Source organism: Citrus clementina, unplaced genomic scaffold (genome assembly GCF_000493195.1).
Source record: "Citrus clementina cultivar Clemenules unplaced genomic scaffold, Citrus_clementina_v1.0 scaffold_3, whole genome shotgun sequence".
Lineage (NCBI taxonomy): Eukaryota > Viridiplantae > Streptophyta > Magnoliopsida > Sapindales > Rutaceae > Citrus > Citrus x clementina.
The window spans coordinates 42,041,705-42,061,871 of NW_006262339.1; the positions used below are offsets into that span (position 1 = coordinate 42,041,705).

The 20,167-nt window shown below is 28.6% G+C and overlaps 1 protein-coding gene across 1 annotated transcript; it reads left to right on the plus strand.

Moving 5' to 3' along the window:
- Window positions 1-17,205: 17,205 nt before the first annotated feature.
- On the plus strand, window positions 17,206-19,021 carry LOC18049178 (cytochrome P450 82G1). The gene is made up of 2 exons (XM_006443486.2): window positions 17,206-18,230; window positions 18,299-19,021. Exons 1-2 carry the CDS (start codon window positions 17,283-17,285, stop codon window positions 18,926-18,928), a joined length of 1,578 nt encoding a protein of 525 aa, XP_006443549.1. The 5' UTR covers window positions 17,206-17,282; the 3' UTR covers window positions 18,929-19,021.
- Window positions 19,022-20,167: the final 1,146 nt, after the last annotated feature.

Consider the following 20,167-nt stretch of genomic DNA (forward strand, 5'->3'; position numbering starts at 1 on the left):
ACAAACCAGCAATGACTAGATACAAATCAAATTAAGGATGGAAGTTTCTATGAGTGCATTTCAGATACTGTATATGATTTTTCATTTTGGAGAATAAATATTTTAGTCTCTATTAAATATTATTTTTATCTCTTAAGTCCTAACTTATAATTTTTTTTTGAATACTCATTAAATAATAACATAGAAAAAAAGTATATCACTGAATAGTAAATTTAAATTATTTATTTAAAATTTAAAAAAATCATCAGTCGATCATCCGAAGTTATCTTAAATATAGCTTGTTATCAAGCACAAATTATAATAGTAGTTATTTTGTAATAGTGATTTTTTTTTTGTGTATAACTAGTACATTCGAGACTAATAATATAGTCACAAACTTTTGTATAATTTTTTTTTTGTACAAACTGATTTTACATGATTAAATTGATTGGATTAAATAACTCTGGATTCACGTAATTTGTTTTTATTGTTTTGTATTTTTATTCAACTAATGAGTTATGCCAAATCAGCTGTACAAAATACGTTTATACAACAGTTTGTGGCCGTATCATCACTCTTATAAATAATATGTGGAAAATCAAACAAATTCAAACTGTAATAATACTTTTTATGACAACATAATTTTTAAGTGGATGACTAATAATTTTTTAGAAAATTAATTATCAGAGATATTTGTTAATTAAAGCATTATTTATTTGTTAAAACATTGTATTTATTCATGTTTTTCTATTATAATTTTAACACTAAATATAAAAAAGATACTAAAAAAAATTAAAGAACTAACTGATAAATACAATTTGAAAAAAAAAACGAAGTGTCATTTTCTATATTCTAAAAGACTTAAATGATAAATACAATTTGAAAAAAAGGGGGAGGGACCAAAGTGTTGTTTTCCATTTTTAATTTTAGTATAGGATTTCAACATGTAGGAGATTGTTTGATTTGAATAATTCAAATGTTATTTTATCATTATATCCTTTGGAACAACAATAAGTCAATAATATTATATATTTTAATATCTGAATGTCAATTGAGGTGTCATTCGTTTATTGAATCAACTAGAAAATAGAACCGCGTTTCATGCGGCTTTGAAAAAAAAATTTAGTATTATCATTTTTTCTTAGTTTACACTTGATGAAACTGATAAAAAATATGAATTGATTTTTTTTAAGATGAGGCAACCTTATAAAAAAAAAAAAAAACTATTAGCCAGCAATCGAAATAAAGAAGCAACGCAAGATAAAGAATAAAATGAGAGAATATATTATTAGAGTGATTTTATTTATTCCAATTATGTGTGTACAAAACAAAAAGATGAGCTCTTCTTTTATAGTTACATAATCCATGAAATTAATGAAAAATTATGGATCATAATTCCTTGTGAGAAAGTGGGAGTTATAGGGAAGCTAAAGGTTGCTAATGGGAGATAATGGAGAGACTAAGAGATATATGTTATGAACATCCATATTTATTTTAATAAATTCATAACACTCCCCCTTAGATGTTCATTACAAAGAATGTGCCTCATTAAACCCTTTACATAATTGTTATTGTGTAATAACAATCAAATTAATTATGAGAAGATGAAAAGTCAAATCTAAAAGAAAATTTCTCTATTTATTAAATAATAGAGAATATACAAAGATGAGAAATGGTGATGCCACATCACCTCCTCAAGTCTCAGTTTTTTATATATATATATAGATAGATTATAAAATTTCACTATTAGATATATGAAATATATGTAATAGTTAGACTCAAATCAAAACTAAATGAGATATTATTAAGAGTATCATTATTGCAAAAAGCATAAATGAGTTTCTTTTTTTTTTTAAATAAGGTTATTACGATGCTGCATTGGGTTCAATACCCCAACCTTTAACGCGCGTGCTTTTTTATTTTTATTTTTTATTAAGACATTTATTTTATAAATCAAGGTAACTTTGATGCCATTGTCAGGTAGATGAAACGAGAACTTCTGGTTTAATTATAATGGTTTGATTCATTTGAAAATCCAGTTGGATTTAGTAGCTACCTAGACTGGCAAGGAAGGTTCTAAATTGGGGTAGCATGAGTCGTAATTGTGACAACTTACGGGACCTAAATAGTTAGTTAAATGAGTTACTAAAATGTTACGAGTTTGCCGCCGCTAACACTGTCACAAACGGGAGAATAAAAGTAAAAGACTAAAGGCCTAACTATAAATACAATTACAAAAAAAAAGTGTCATTTCTCTATTTTGTATATATATATATATATTAAAGACTTAATTGATAAATATAATTTGAAAAAAAGCTCGAGGTGTTATTTTTTATTTTCATTCTAGTAAAAGATTTCGACTCGGTGAGAGATTGATTGACTTGAATATGTTAGATATCATTTTATTGTCATACTCTTTTAAATAGTAAAAATACATACGTTGAAGAAGATTAATATTCACCTATTTGGTGATAAAATTAATATTACGCTAATTATAAAATATGAAATTACATTGGATATAATATCTCAACTTTTCGACGCGAGTATTTTTTTTTTTTTTCCTTAGTTGCTAGCTAGATATATAGGCTAAGAAGGATCTAAATTGGGGTAGCATGAGTTGATCGTGTGACAGGTTAGTAGTTAGGGGACCTAAAGGGTTAGTCAAATGACTGATTAGAATGTTACGAGTTTGGTGACACCGACCCAATTTGGTATTTCATCAGAGTTGATTCGATGCTGACGCACGTCACAATTCACGAATAGATAATTACTAGAAGTTGGGAAGGTGCCAGCGCTGCTGGCTATGAGAATTAATTAAGCATACGCGTTAATTAATCATGCAGACTTTTACATAAACCGAAATTTGATTTCTAATTTTCATCGGCAAATTGGAATTTCACATTGTAAGAGATAAGAATGAATCAAAATATGTGTTACACTTATTTTATGCAAGTAACTAAAAGCGATGAAAGAATTAAAATTGTAAAGAGTGTGTGTATTAATGTTTTCTCATTTGGGACCGCAAAAGCTGGATATTAGTTGGAAAGTAGAGTTGTGTCCAACTTGAATTCTTAAATCTATCCTTTTATGGTTATCTAAAGATTTTGGGTACACGTTTTTAGCCCTCTTGTGGTTTTTATTAATTATATTGTCCTTCATGATATGCATGAGGTTGTTTATCTCCGTTTTATTTTTTCTTATCTCTCTTTGAGGGGTCCTTATGTAAAAAAAAAATAATTTGAATATATTATCGAACTCTGTGTTTTTCAAGACTTACACAACTACAATATCAATTTCTTAAAAGAAATAATAGAAAATTTACATTATATAACATTGAATTTAATAACACATATTAAAGGGGAAAAAATTTTATATCTATTCTTAAAACATTACGGATGTAGGTACATTTATTAACACACATTATGTAACCAAACCAAACCAAACCAAACCAAACCAAACCTTATTAGATGTCTCATGTCCCTTCTCTGCTTTTAGGTTTTCAAATTTAGTAACTTATAGTTGAGCAGCTAAAGGAAATATGGGCCTTCAAAAGTGGGAAGAGATGAGGGTTGTTGGCCCAGAAATTGACCGTGGAAACCTCACCGATCTGGCGATCTCGAAGATCATCGTTATTTTGTAGCTCAATATTCAAAGTTTGAAACCAAACGTAATACGGACATTACGAGACGAGAAGATTCCTTTCCAACGTCCCCTCTACCCGCAACTAAACATGGACCCAAAGACTTTTCCCTGTCGTTAAGATCCATTGTCCATTAGAAGATTCCGCAACTTTCAAATTAAGAAAGTAGAGAATTTGCTTTGGAAAGAAAAGAAATAAATAAATAAATAAAATGCTAGCAACAGAGTTGTGTTCACTTTAAGTACTTAGAGAAATATCGCACCCACGTGTTTCTTCTCTTCTAGAAGTTACACGCGCGGACTATACGACTGGCTATCATATTGCCACTTTGCCCGTATGATGATATCAGTCAATCAGCTTCCCCCTCATTGGAATTTGATTTCTTTAATTAAACTAACTTCGATGCCTAATCTGGGATCGTATATGTAATCATCGTGTTATACAAACATTGAATCATTTATGAAATTTCTTACATGCATTAATTCCTTTTTCGATGGTTAGTTGAATTTTGCATAGTTTTAGTTTTAGGACCCGTTTGCAATTGTTTTTTAGAGGGTAAAAAATAATTTTTATAAAAATTAGAGTTGGACTATTAGCACTTCTCTCATCTCCTCATAAAACCCCATTTTTAGTTATATTCATTTTATTTTCGAAAATACCCTTTTTTTTAAATACACTTTTCTAAGTGCTTAATTTTCATTTGATTTTTTTTATTGTTAAAATTTAAAGTATTATTGTCCTATTTTTTAATTATTTTTAATTTTATTATTAATCTACACACAAATTAAAAAGTTATATGGGTGATAATTTTTTTAGTGTTAATTATTGACTGAAATAACACATATTTTAAATTATAATTTCAAAGCAATTTTAAGTATAAAAATATTTAATCAATAAGAAATCAAAAGAGAACAATAAATTATTCTAAATTTGTATAATTTATTTTAGTTAAATGGGAAGTAACATATAAAAAAAATTGAAAAGGATTGATTAAGAATTAAGTAAATTGCAGGAAAAAAAAATCTATATGTGTTTAATTTTCAATTGTCCTTAATTATAATTTTATTTAAAGTGGGGTTTTGTAAGAAAAATGTAGGGGTGCCAATAGCTCCACTCTAAAAATTAAAAGTTAATTTCGGTATTTAATAATTTTTTTAAAAATCATTTTTATTAAATTATTACCAATTATATCGAGATAACGAAAATAAAAAATTAATAATATAAAATATTATCATATATCCACAATAAAAAAATATTTTATATACAATTTCTAAATGTATAAATAAATTTTATTAAAATACTGTGTTCACAGTAAAATTTACTAAATACATGCAATTGTTTTAAAATTCACAGTACTTTTAAAATAAATTTTAACAAACGTTTAACTGATTCTCATCACAACTCGATTATTTCTACAAAACAACTAACAGTAATTATTTTAAAAACTACAATTAGAGATGACCATTAGGCTGTACTGGCCAACCCATTAAAGTAAGGTCCACGCGTGCTCATGCTCATGCTCATGCCGTGCCTAAGAAAAAAAAAGGTCCACTAAACTTTTATTTTTTATTTTTTAAGAGCACATGCCCAGTTGTTGGTGTACTTCTTTCAAGTATGTGTACTTTTTTTTTGGGGTCTATGCCTTTATTTAAATTTAATAAAATAAAAAATTCAAAACTCAATCCATATTCAATAATAATAAACTAATAATATAAGAGAATGTAATATTAATTACTAAGTTTGACCTCATAGTTTTAATACTTAACAACAATAATAATAATAATAATTTTTTTAAGGGTCAACTTAATTGTTAACTTGGACTTGAACAGAGTCATAAACCATAGTTTACAATAATATTAATGTATATTTATAAAATCATGATATTTATAATTTTATTCATTAAAATCATGATATCAATTATTTATTTAATAAATTATAAATATAAATCAATTATAGTATTTTTTTAACTAGGAATTAAATGAATTAAAAAATTCAATTTGAAGTTAATTTGTAAAATTATAAAATTTTAAGTTTACTTTCATTAAAAAATAAAATGTACTTATTGTGGGTTTTTTTTTTTTTTATCGTACCGTGTTTAGCCCATCTCTAATTATATCATACTTTTAAGGCTTGCGTGCCTAAGATTCTAAGCCCGATCCAGCTCACGTGCGTGTCGTGCCGCACCGCGTGCTCCATCGAAATGTGCTCTTGTCGTGCCGTGTTGTATGGATGCGTGCCGTTTGGCCCACTGGCCATCTTTAATTATAATATTACCAAATTGACCATTTAATCCATTTCAATGTGACCTAATTTAAGTTTCTAATTCTCTCCTTGGTTATAAAAAGACAAATCAAACTTTCATTGATTAGTTTCAAATGAAATAATAATATGGTGTATGTAAACAAATTATCAGAGAAACCAACAGACGAGACAACATGTGCACTCTGGCAATTGAGCTATGACATCTTTTGACACTTTTTGTTATTTTAATAAAATAATATCATGTGAAACTTGTTTCATACATAGCTGGTTAATATCATGGGAAAACATAAAATTATTATTATTATTATTTTTACAAATTACAATTTGATAATATATGTAACTTTCTCATTCATCTATAGGAGCGAGACTCGTGCTTCAGTTCTTGTGCCCAACTGCCCATCAAGGCATAACCAACCAGAAGGCGCATAACGTTGGCCTAGTTTTGTTAAAGGCCGTGATGCGATCAAACTATGGAAGAAATTTGGGCTTTAAATTCGTTGGCCCAAATTTTGGAACAGAGCTCCATAGTGCTTGGCCCCTAAGGCGTAGCATTGGGCGTCCATTCACGGTCATAACTTCAATCATGGGTCATATTATCAATTATGTAAATGAAACTCCATTTTTTTAATTTTTTTTTCATTTTAAGGAAACTGATATTATTACCATACAAAAATCTATTGATATATACAGGGAGAAATTTATTAGGACAAACCTAAATCAATTCTATTAGCACATCAAACACAATATATGATGCGTTTGAAATTGAAATTGAATAGTTGTATCTTAAAAGATACAGTATTAAAGTATTTGGTAAACGCTAACTGTCATATATTGGAAGCTATATTGATATAATTTTTCACTTGTATAATGGAAAATCTATTATATGTTTAATAATTTATTAAAATTATTATGTAAAATTTATATGTACTACATATTATTAACTTTTATTTCATAGTTATTATTTTTTTTTTACAGCAGTTGTAACTTAAAAGTTACAGCACCCAAATCTTAAACATGATCATAGTCCTCCTCAACTAACCTAAATTCAAGTTGATATATTCATTTAAAGTGGAGTTTTAGGCAGCTGCCTAACTTCTTTAAAAGGTTAAATCTGCACTTGGGAGAACGAGTGAATTACAAACTCTAGGGGAAATTTTTTTAAGATATCGCAGCAAATAGGCTGTGTACGTCTAATTTATTCACATATATACGTGAAACAACCCAAGAAAAATAAAATCTATACGTGAAACATAGGATCCTGGCCCTCGTGCTGTAAATATCCTGAAGCAAGATAAGAGCTGCGGGAAAGACTATGCTTAAGTATCCATTTTTAAAGTTGGCAGAATTCAAAGTGTTTTTCTAATTTTTTTGCCTTTACAATTAGAAAAAGATCTAATGGCAACCAAAAAAGCAGTTGAGTCATTTTGAACTAGTTATTATATTTCCATTTTATCTTCGACCTCCATTGTAGTACTATTACTATTATTATTATTACAGTGGCTTTCCAAGGATCTTGGTCTAAGCTTTTGTAGTTTTTGTATATGTTTGAAAATCCAGCTCTTGATTGTTTAAAGAATAAGGACAAAGAGATCTTTTCAATGATACTAATAACGCTATATAAACAAATGAAGGTATGACGATGATGTGATCATATTCTTTGAACCAATTTATAATTAGGGAAAATTGCCATTTTTCTAACATCTTGATGGAAAAAAAGTTAAAAATATTTACAACACAAACAAAATGGTATTTTTAAAACTTTGAATTTAGGGTGCGTGTAGAATTAAGGTTAGGCAACTGTACCTTAAAAGTTACAGCACTAAAGTGTTTGGTAAACACTAACTGCTGTAACTTAAAAGGTATATTAATATGATTTTTCACTTATATGATGAAAAAATTATTATATCTTTAATAATTTTATCAAAATTATTATTTAAAATTTATATTTATTACATATTATTAACTTTTATTTCATAATTACAACTTTTTTTCCACAACATCTGTAACTTAAAATCTGCAGCACTTCAATACCAAATGCACCGTTAGATAATTTAATCTGTAACAAAAAAATCTTGAAGGGTGTGAATTTTATATTTTAAATGATTGTATTTTACTACTTATTAGTTAATATTTTTGTTGGGCCCTAAAGAATTTTTTTTAAAAAATATTATCTTAAAAATTAAGCGAAATTATTAATTTAACACATTGATCCAAATTAGGCCCCATCATAATGTGGTCTACATCATGTTCACAATCATAGCCATTACTCAGTAATGATACGGGTTTTAACTTGGTTCGTATGTATTTGGAGTCTGTTTGGGATTGAGGTGCTGTAAATTAAAAGCTACATGAAAGAAACTGTAACTATAAAACAAAAGTTAATAGTATATGGTAAATACAATTTTTAAATAATAATTTTGACAAAATTATTAAAGATATAATAATTTTTTCATCATACAGGTGAAAAATTATATCAACACAACTTTTAAACTACAACAGTTATTGTTTACTTACACTTTACTGTTGTCGCTTTTAAGTTACCGCTACCAACATTATTACACTGTACGATCTTTGGCCTTAAAGCGTAAACACAACCAGCATCAAGATATAATTACAAAAAATCTATGTTATTTTTGAAATTTTTAAATTATAATAAATCAATTAAATCTCTCTCTCTCTCTCTCTCTCTCTCTCTCTCTCTCTTTTTCAACTTAAAGTCTATTGATGATTGAATTTATCAGTAAAATTGTTTTAATATAAAAATAAGATTAGTTGAACTCATTGAAATACTTAATATACTAACTTTTTAAAGAAAAAAATTATTACTAAATTACCCATTGTGGTAATTTACTGTTAAGTACAACACAGCAGAGTTAAATAAAATATTTTTATCTTGCATCCATTTCATACATATAATTATCGTAGAACATCTTTTCCATCCAACATTAATTATCAATACTTTTTTTTCATAGAAATTAGGGAATTTTAATAATACTTTTTATCCTTTTCCCACCAAAATTTGTCTACAAAAATAAATCCAAGACAATCGCAATCAAGGCTACATCCGAACTTGATTGATCAACTTCTACATACAATGAATTTCTTTTTCCTGTAGTTTGAATGGCGAAGATTAAAACTTTAAGAAAGAAAGTTTTGCATACACACGTTTTTGAGAAAGAGAAATCTTGACAAGAGAAAGCTTTGTTCCTAATATTTCTCCAACTTCTATAATTGAATGAGAATTTTTTGTTTGAAGCCATTTTTATTTGCGCATTTGAATCAATTTTTGTTTGTCACCTAAAATAATAATCACAAAAATCAAGTAAGTCAATTCAACATATCATAAATAACATTTTGATTTCATGTTCTTGGTTAATGGGTTTGTAAATAATTGTAATGAGTTTATTTAAAAATTATTATTATTATAGGAAAATTATTTATTTAAAAATTATAAATAAATTTTAAAATTCTCATAAATCATTTAAATACAAAATTAATTTTTTTTCAAAACTTAGAAAATTTACAAAATCAATGGATGATATTTTTCTTAAATTTTGACTAAATTTTTATTTTTAAAACATATTAAAATTAGATACATATATTATTATAATGTAATTATTGAAATATGAATTTTTAACAAATATATACCAAATAAGTCTTCATTATTTATTTATTTTTGTACAAACTACCAAACGTATTTTTATAGATTTCATTGTCAGACATTAGTTTAAAAATAAACTACTAAACACATTTTTATTTTTATCAAAAACTAATCATTCTTGTTCTATAAAACAAAATAAAAAACTCTATATAAAAAAAACAATACCAACCCTAAGATTCTAGCCAGATTTCATGAAACACGAGGAGGCACGAGGCAGTAGTAGACGGCCTCATCACTCTCAAATAAAACAAAGAATCTGACTAACTGATAACGAAAGATCAGGGATGTAAAAAGAATTCTCTCCCAACATAATTATTTTTTAGCTTCTAATGCGATTATGACACGTGGTATTTACAAGATTCTACGGCTAAGATTTCTTAACCAGCCTTTAAATAGAACACATCGTTTTGAACATTCCAAATCGCAAACGTCTCTCAACTCCAAAACTCCAAACTTAAGCCGCTTCTTCATCACTGACAACTCAAAAATTTTGTAACCTAAAAAAAAAAAAAATAATAATAATAATAAAAACTCTTCCTTTTATACACCTTAATAAAGTATCTAACAAGTAGGAAATTATTAAACAAAAAAATACTAGCATGTAAAGATTTTGAAAAAGGTAAAATCACCGGATCAGTCAAGTTTTTCTTATTAATTTTTGGGTTTATTTTCATCTTTTCTGAATCTACTAATTTGATATCTTGAACAAGTACTGAAATTAGAAAGAAGAGTAATGATTTCTAGCTATCTAATGAATAAAAAATAAAATGATTCAACTAGTTTTGAAAAATAGGAAGGTATAATATCAGTGAAAAATGATAATACGCAAAGTTGTCACGTCAAATTTTGAAGTAATTTTATAATTTTGGGATAATCTTAGCCACATATTAAATATTTTAAGGTAATGTTTGATTTTGTGGTCGAATCTAAACCTAAAGTGTTTGATAAACATTTATTATTGTGATTTGAAAGTTAAATTAATTTCATCTTATGTTTATATAATCAAAAATTTATAACAACTTTATTATTTTTGTTAAAATTATACTTCTTTCAGGCTTATGGTGCATAAATATTATTTATGCTAATAAACAACTTTATTATTTATGGATTCTACTTCTTTCAGGCCACCGATATATTTTTGAGCTAGTTTATTATATTTCCATTTTGTCGTCGACCTCCATTGTAGTACTATTATTATTCCGACAGTGGCTTTCTAAGGATCTTTGTCTAAGCTTTTGTAGTTTTTATGTATATTTGAAAATCTAGCTCTTTATTGTTTAAAGAATAAGGTCAGAGAGATAATTTCTACGATACTAATAACGCGGGATGAACAAATGAAAGTATGACGAGGATGTGATCATATTCTTTGAACCGATTAATAATTTGGGAAAATACCATTTTTCCACCATGTTCATGGCAAAAAGTTAAAAATATTTACAACACAAACAAAATGGTATTTTTAAAACTTTGAATTTAGATAATTTAATTTGTAACAAAAAAAATCTTGAAGCGTGTGAATTTTATATTTTTAATGATTGCATTTTTTAATTATTAATTTATATTTTTGTTGGGCCCTAAAGGATTTAAAATTTTTTTATCTTACACATTAAGTAAAATTATTAGTTTAGCGCACTGATCCAAATTAAGGTGGCGTTTGTTTTTTTGACTGAAATCTTAATAGACCTGAATTAGTCTAAATTCTGAATATATTTGAATATCTGAATCTGAATAATATGTTTGTTTTTTCGTCTGAATCTCAGAAAATAAGTATTAAGTTGTTTATTTTTTTCAACTTAAAAAGCTGAAAATATGTACTTTTACATTTGTATCCTTATTAAATTTGAATGTCAAATAAATAATATATTAAATACCACAATATTTTAACATTTATAAGTAAAACTATATTCAAGTGAATACATAATTATTTTAGAATTTTAATATATAAAATACCATAAATTTCAAATTTTATCGTATATAATATAAGAAAGAAAAAATAGGGATATTTTTATGTGGGGTAAATGTCTATGGGTGAGTTTTAGGATAGACATAAAAAATAAATTATAAAGTATGGATATTTTTTATATTAGTAAGTAACTGACTTAATTCAGATTTCTCCATTAAGTAAAAAGTCAAAAAATTGGCTTATTTTATTAAGTCAAAATTATCTAAAAAGTATCATTAAGTTATAAAAACAAATACCTCTAATTAACTTAATTAATTAAGTTAAGTCACTTTAAGTTATTAAATTAAAAAACAAACGATACCTAAAGCCGAAACATTTTATTATTTAATTAAGACTATTCATTTATCAAATATTTATTTATTGAAATTTTATTGTAAAATTTAAAATTTTGCAATACATTTGCTCTCTTGTCATTTCTATACATTGGTGAAAAAATGGTAATTTGTCCTCTAATTAATAACATTTTTTTTTTTGGAACAAACAACATTTTCTCGTTTGAAGTAGGGGGTGGGCACCACCAAATTGACCAACCTGTGAAACCCACGTAACCCATTAATTAATAACATTTCTCCATAATCACAAATTAATTAATAACCCATTAATTAAGACAACCACGCACTGCCAAAACTCACGTCGCCCGACCACCCAATACCAGAAGATCCGTACTTGACAATTTCATCAATTTCGCAGGATAGATCCGTGGCCCCACCACCTCGTGTTCACAATCGTAGCCATTTCTCGCGGGTTTTAACTTGGTCCGTATGTATTTAAGGGTAATTTTTAGAGACCTCCCCTGAGGTTTAGTGTATTAACACATAGATAGAAAGTATGACCGTAATTACAGATACTTCCCCTGCCGTTTATACTCAGTTTCGTATATAGTCAGTATATGGGGGTAAATTAGTAAAAACGCATTTAAAATTAAAATAGATAAAAAGTTGCTTTGGAGATGTGCCCACCGAAACACTCAAAACCATTTTCTCTTTCATCAGCCGAAGCGCACACATATCCATCCACCTGTAAATGTTTTGAAGATGGAAAAATAAATCAAATTTTAGTCACCAAACCCCGCAACTTTAGCTTAGATTTGTTATCAAGAAAGCGTCGGTGGTGGCTTAAGGGTGACATCATGTGAAAATCAATGGCGCTCGGTGTCAGACGTGACTGCATTAAACTGAAGTAAAAAAGGTTAGTCTTTGAAAAAATTGCGGATTTTAATTTTTTTAATGCATTCTATTTTAAATAAATTAGAATTTTATTTTATTTTAATCATAGATTGGGGTTTTTTTTTTTGGTTTGAAAATGAAAATGGGCTTGTGAAGTGCTGAAGAAACTGCTGGCATTGTGTTGTTCAATAAAAAATTATATCAGTTTGTTGATGTGTTGAAGAAGATGCATGTTGTTTGTTACTTTTAGTTTTTTACTGTCTAATTCGTCAAGTTACGAGCTAATCAAAACATATGATGTTAGAAATTAGTGATTTTTATGTGGGTTCTTTGTCAAATAAAAATGGGTTAGCACCGTTATGAATTATATGGATGATGTTTAGAAGATTTGACTTCTTAACATGTGCTTCGAACTAAATATACCTATGCAGGTTAGAAATTAGTGAAGTTGTATGTATTAATAATATTGGAAAATATGGGTTTGTTTGTGATGTTTTGAAGAGGTTGAAAAGGATATTGCGTGTGCTCCCTAATATGGAGATTTTTTCGTCACTTGATAAAAAAAAAAAAGCATTAGTGATAAAGACAATGAAGAAATATAATTTTTTTAACCATGAATGTGTAAAAATATAATTTTTTTTAATATTTTTTCTACAGATCATATGTGAATTGAATTAATTTTAAAAACTTTGATCAAGGCCAAAAAGCTTTCGGCCATTGCTGCATGTGAAGCTAGTAAGAGGGAATTTTATAAGCCCACCTGAAAGAAGATTGAGGTTACCTGACTCTTCTTGTTTCTAGATTTTTTTTTTCTTTACTCTACTTCCCATTTCATCTTCAGCACATTCAGTAAATTTGACAGGAATAATTGGAAAGAAAGAAGGAAGGATATGCTGAAAAATTGGAAAATAAGGCAGTTGTACTTCACAAAGAAGTAGAAGAAAAAAGAGCAAAGATCGAAGTTAGTGATGGAGAATAAATTCTTATTCCAAAGGAGATGGTTGAAAAATATCATGCAATTAGGAGCATTTTAAAGATCAATGGAACTAAACAAATGTCAAAGTTATTGTGTATTAGAAATACCAAAGTTGATTTTGAACTGTTGTATTATGTTAAATTTTTTTAAATTTTATTTTACTATATAGTCTATCTAGCCAAGTTTCCTAGCGGTGGTTTTGTTTTCCCCAGTTGATGATACTTGGTGTCGAATTTTTATTTCCTAGGGTGTTGTAATGATTAGCTTAATAATTAATATTTGGCACCAAAGGCATTTTAGTCTTTTTCCAGAGGCAAGGGTAATTTCGACCTATCACTGGTCAACTAACAGTCAAGGAAAATGAGTACAGACGGCAGGGAGGTTTCTGTAATTACAATCATACTTTCTATTCAAGTGTTAATACATCAAACCTCAAGGGAGGTCCCTAAAAATTACCCATGTATTTAATAGTTTTGATTTATTAGACCGCACGATCTTTGGCATTAAAGGGTACACACAACCCGCATCAGGACATAATTACAAAAACTCTATGTTATTTTTGAAAATTTTAAATTAGAATAAATTAATTAAATCTCTCTTTTTTTTTTTTTTTTCAACTTAAGGTATATTGATGATTGAATTTGATCACTAAAATTATTTTAATATAAAAGTAAGGTTAGTTGAACTCACTGAAATACTTAATATACTCATTTTTTAACAAAAAAATTTATTACTAAATTACCCATCGTGGTAATTTATTGTTAAGTACAACACAGTAGAGTTAAATAAAATATTTTTATCTTGCATCCATTTCATACATATAACTATCATAATACATATTTTCCATCCAACATTAATTATCGACACTTTTTTTCCACAAAAATTATGGAATTTTAATAATACTTTGGACCTGTTTGAAATTGCTTATGGGAGGCTTAAAAATGATTTTGAAAATTTAAAAGTTAATTTTAGTGTTTAGTAAAAAAAAAATTAAAATTACTTTTGTCAAAATCAACTCCTCCTACAATTGATTTTGAAAAGTCAGGAAGGGGTATTTTTTTTTTTTTAAAGAAACAAAAGTTTATTAAACGACCAGGAACTTAATCAACCAGGTAGGTGGAATGTGACTAGGAAGGAGTAGCTTTTAGATTCTGATTTTGATAATCAATTTTATCCTTTAATACAATTCCATAAATATCCTTAAAATTATTACCTAAACCCAAAATTATCTTTATTCAAATTGGAAACAAAATCAATATTTTAATAAATTTATATTATAATTCATATTATAATTCATCAATATGAATTTATTAACATCAATTGTTGGTCGAATTATTATTTAATTTGTTTCACTATATTATAACTTTAATTATCAAATGTTTTAAGATAAAAAATAAAATCAGTATATTATAAATTTTATTTTTAGTAGAAAATTTTATAATACACAATTAAAAATATTATATGTACATGTTTTTATGTGCATAAGTAAATTTTATCTTACGTTATATACATTTTAGTCATTTGTTTTCTTTTAGCTGTTTAACAGTAAAATTTATCAAATATTCATAACTGCTTTCAAAACTCACAGTAATTCTGAAAATAAAATTTACCAAACACTTAACTGATTCTCTTCACAGCTGATTATTTTTATAGCACAGCTAACAATAATTATTTTAAAAGTTACAGCATTCCCAATCTGGCCCTTTATCCTTTTTTCCACCAAAATTTACCTACAAAAATAAATCCAAGACAATCACAATCAAGGCTACATCCGAACTTGACTAATCAACTTCTACATACAATGAATTTCTTTTTTCCTGTAATTTGAATGGCGAAAATTAAAACTTTGAGGAAGAAAGTTTTGCATACACAAGTTTATGAGAAAGAGAAACGTTGACGAGAGAAAGCTTTGTTCCTAATATTTCTTCAACTTCTATAATTGAATGAAATTTTTTTGTTTGAAGCCATTTTTATTTGCGCATTTGAATCAATTTTTGTTTGTCAGCTAAAATAATAATTACAGAAATCAAGTAAGTCGATTCAACATATCATAAATAACATTTTTATTTCATGTTCTTGGTTAATGGGTTCGTAAATAATTGTAATGAGTTTATTTAAAAATTATTATTAATATAGGAAATTTGTTTTAGAAGTTAGTTTTGGTATTCAGGTGGGTCACGAGTGTGTAGAGTATAAATTTAATTTTTAAATTTTAATAGTGGGTACAATAAGTAAATGAGTTTCAAGAATATTGTAGTAAGTTCAAATGACCCACCTTTTAATATAAAATTTAATTAATTATTTTACTATTATAGCATAAAATGATCAAATTATCTAAAGAAAACTTGTACTATTTGTATTTAATATATGACTTACGTAAATTTAATATTTTTAAATAAAACCCATTAGGCTTGAGTTGATAGATTACGTTGTCGTTGGCAACTGAACTCATTAAATTCAGAGTGTTAAACGCGACAATTATTTTTATCGTGGAACTCTGTACTATTGTAAAAACATCTGTCAGCGTCTCTAAACTCTAATGTGTGATCGACCTTATCCAATTATTTCTCATCTTAAACATGCTGTTCGTATTTTGACATTTCAACTACCAGCATGAAACACGAGGAGGCACGACCGCACGAGGCAGTAGTAGACACCTAGACGGCTTCATCACTCACAAATAAAACAAGAATCTGACTGATAACGTGAGGTCAGGGATGCACTACATAATTTTTTTAAAAGCTTTTAATGAGATTATGACACGTGGTGGTATTTAAAAGATTCTACGGCTAAGATGTCCTCATTAATAAGTTTTCTTAACTGGCCCTTAAATACAGGACATCTTTTGAACATTCCAAAATCGCAGAATCTTAACTCCAAAACTCCAAACTTAAGCCCCTTCTTCATCACCGACAACTCAAAAATTTTGTAACCAAATAATAATAATAATAATAATAATAATAACTCATCCTTTCATACACCTTAATAAAGTATCTAACAAGTAGGAAATTATTGAACCACAAAAAAAAAATGCTAGCATGTAAAGATTTTGAAAAAGGAAAAATCACCGGATCAGTCAAGTGTTTTCCTTATTAATTTTTGGGGTTATTTTCATCTTTTCTGAATCTACTAATTCGATATTTTGAACAACTACTGAAATTAAAAAAAAAAAAGATTATTGATTTCTAACTATCTAATGAATAAAAAATAAAATGATTCAACTAGTTTTAAAAATATAAGAAAGTATAGTACTAGTGAAAAATAATAATACGCAAAGCTGTCACGTTAGATTTTGAAGTAATTTTGTAATTTTAGATTAATCTTAGCCACATATTGAATTTTTAAGGTAATACTTGATTTTGTAGTTGAGTCTAAAACTAAGGTGTTTGATAAATATTTATTATTGTGATTTGAAAGTTAAATTGATTTCATCTTATACTTATACGACGAAAAATCTATAACATCTTTATTATTTTTGTTAAAAATATTATAATTTGAAAATCATATTTATTGTTGTTGTCAACTTTTATTTGACAACTAAATGTCGGTGCCAAATCTTGTTTCCAGAGTGAATGGTGAAGCTTGAACTATAAACTCGACTATAAATAGGACCGCAAATCCCAGGCAAAATCACCATGGATTCTACTTCTTTCAGCCCACCAATTTTTGAGCTCTTATCTCTGCTAATTGTCTATTGTTTTTGGAGAATCATAGCAAAATCTATAAACAAAAGAGAGAAAAATACTGCCCCCGAGCCATCTGGGGCATGGCCACTCATCGGCCATTTGCCTCTGCTAAATGGCCAAGAACCAATTTGCAAAATACTTGGAGCATTGGCCGATAAATATGGGCCCATCTATTCTCTTAGACTTGGCAAGCATCCCATATTGATTGTGAGCAGTTGGGAAATTGTGAAGGATTGCTTCACTACCAATGACAGAATTCTGGCTACTAGGGCAAAAATTGTAGCAGGCAAGTTGATGGGTTATGACAACGCCATTTTTGCACTTGCTCCCTACGGTCCGTACTGGCGTGATATTCGCAAAATAGCCACCACAGAGCTTCTCTCAAGTCACCGGCTTGAATTGCTGAAGCACGTTCGCTACTCAGAAGTTGACACTTTCATCAAAGATTTGTACTCACTTTGCTCAGAAAACGCATTCAATCCTGCGAAGGTGGTGATCAGCAAGTTAATCGAGCAGTTGACTTTCAATATAAGCCTGAAACTGATAGCTGGGAAGCGATTTTCAGCTAAAGATTATGAGGAACAAGGCAGCGAGGCTTGGCGTATCAATAGAGCAATAAAAGAAGCAACGCACCTATTCGGGGTTTTCATCTTGGGAGATGCCATACCATGGCTTGAATGGATTGACTTTCAGGGTCATGTGGGATCTATGAAGAGTACTGCTAAGGAAATTGACGATGTGATCGGCAACTGGCTTAAAGAACGTCTTCAAAATAAATTACAGGGCGAAGGCCATAATGGTAAAGGTGACCTCATAGACGTGTTGCTTTCAAAACTGCAAGAAGATGCTGTGATGGGCGGACATACACGTGATACTGTCGTCAAAGCAACAGCTCTAGTAAGTTTGACTTAATAATTTTCTCTGCTTGTCAGCAACAATAACTGAATCCGTATACATATTTGCAGATTTTAATCCTTACAGGCTCAGAAAGCACGTATCTTGGAATAATTTGGACAATGTCCCTGTTGTTGAACCACCCGAAAGAGCTGAAGAAGGCACAGGAAGAGTTGGACGTCCATGTTGGAAGAGATAGATGGGTAAACGAGTCAGATATGAAGAAACTAAAATACCTTCGAGCCATTGTCAAAGAAACTCTACGGATTTACCCACCGGGTCCTGTAACAGGAATTCGGGAAGCCATGGAAGATTGTGAAATTGGTGGTTATCATGTCCCGAAAGGCACGCGTTTGATCGTGAACATATGGAAGCTGCACAGAGACCCTCGGATGTGGGAAAATCCGTGCGAGTTCAGACCAGAAAGGTTTCTGACAACTCATGCTGATGTTGATGTCAACACTCAACATTTTGAGTATGTTCCGTTCAGCTTCGGAAGAAGATCGTGCCCTGGAATGACATCTGGCTTACAAATTGTTCAATTAACGCTTGCTCGGATTCTTCAGGGGTTTGATTTGGCAACCGTGGGGGGCACACCTGTTGATATGCAGATTGGTTTGGGCCTTGCCTTGCCCAAATCGAACCCTCTTGAAGTTATCATAAAACCTCGCCTCGCTGAGGATCTTTTTCGATGCATTTGAAGATTTTATCATTTTAAACGATCATTTACGTGTATTATCAGAAAGAACTAATGTGAAGGCGACTAATGCGCAATAACATTTTTTCTAAGTGAAGGATCTTTTTCGCTAAGAACTAAATGATAATACACGTAATTCAACAGACACGTAATCAAAGGTCATTTGTAGAAAGCTACAAAAGACCCATATCTATATTAATTATGATTTATCCTAATTTAAATAGAAAAGTTTATTTTAATAAGATATATATTTAGATTAGAGGAATACAACTCAAATAAGCTATGCCTAATTAATGAAACTCTAAATAGAAAACCTAATTAAAGTAGAATACAAATTAATTAAGTCATTCCTAAATATTATAAATTTCAATCTAATTAGAATTTCTTCAATTTGCTCGTCACATTTGGTCTCTTTTTTTTTTTTTTTTTTCTATACATATGGTGAAAAATGGTAACTGTCCATTAATTAATAACATTTTTTTTTTTTTAATAAATCTCGTTTGAAGTAGGGGGTGGGCACCACCACCCCATGAAACCAACGTAACCCATTAATTAATAACATTTTCTAATAGAGTTGGACTATTGACATCCCTCCAAAATCCTTTTAAAACCCCTTTCCATTACAATTATATTTAAGAATAAATACTCTATTTTATCTCACTTCAAACTTTTGTATTTTCTCTACTATCAAACTCGCACATGTAATTTTTTTTTCTCAAATTCTCTATAATTTTTTCTTCAATTACTAAGACAATCTATTGGTAATAAACAAAATACATTCTGACAAAATTATCTGCCTTTTTTTAAGGCTCATAATAAAACTTTTTACATCATAATTTTATAGATATTTTATTTAATTAATTGATTTTTATCAAGAAATTTATCACCCATAAACGTTTGTTTGTGAGGAGCGAGAAAATAATAGAAAATTAAAAGATTCACAAATTAAATGTGTTTATTTAGAATAAGGGTATTTTTGGCATTAATTTTAGCATTATTGAAAAATGGGTTTCATAAGAATTTTGGAGGGGTGCCAATAGTCCAACTCTTTTTAATAAATTCCATGATCACAAATTAAAGACAACCACACACGGCCAAAACTCATGTCGCTCCACCTAGAGCTGGCAAAATTTGACACGACCTGATTAACCAACATGAGCACGACACGAATAAACATGTATGAGTTGTCAAATTTAACAGATTATTAAATGGGTTGGATCTTGGTTGATACGATTTTTTTCTG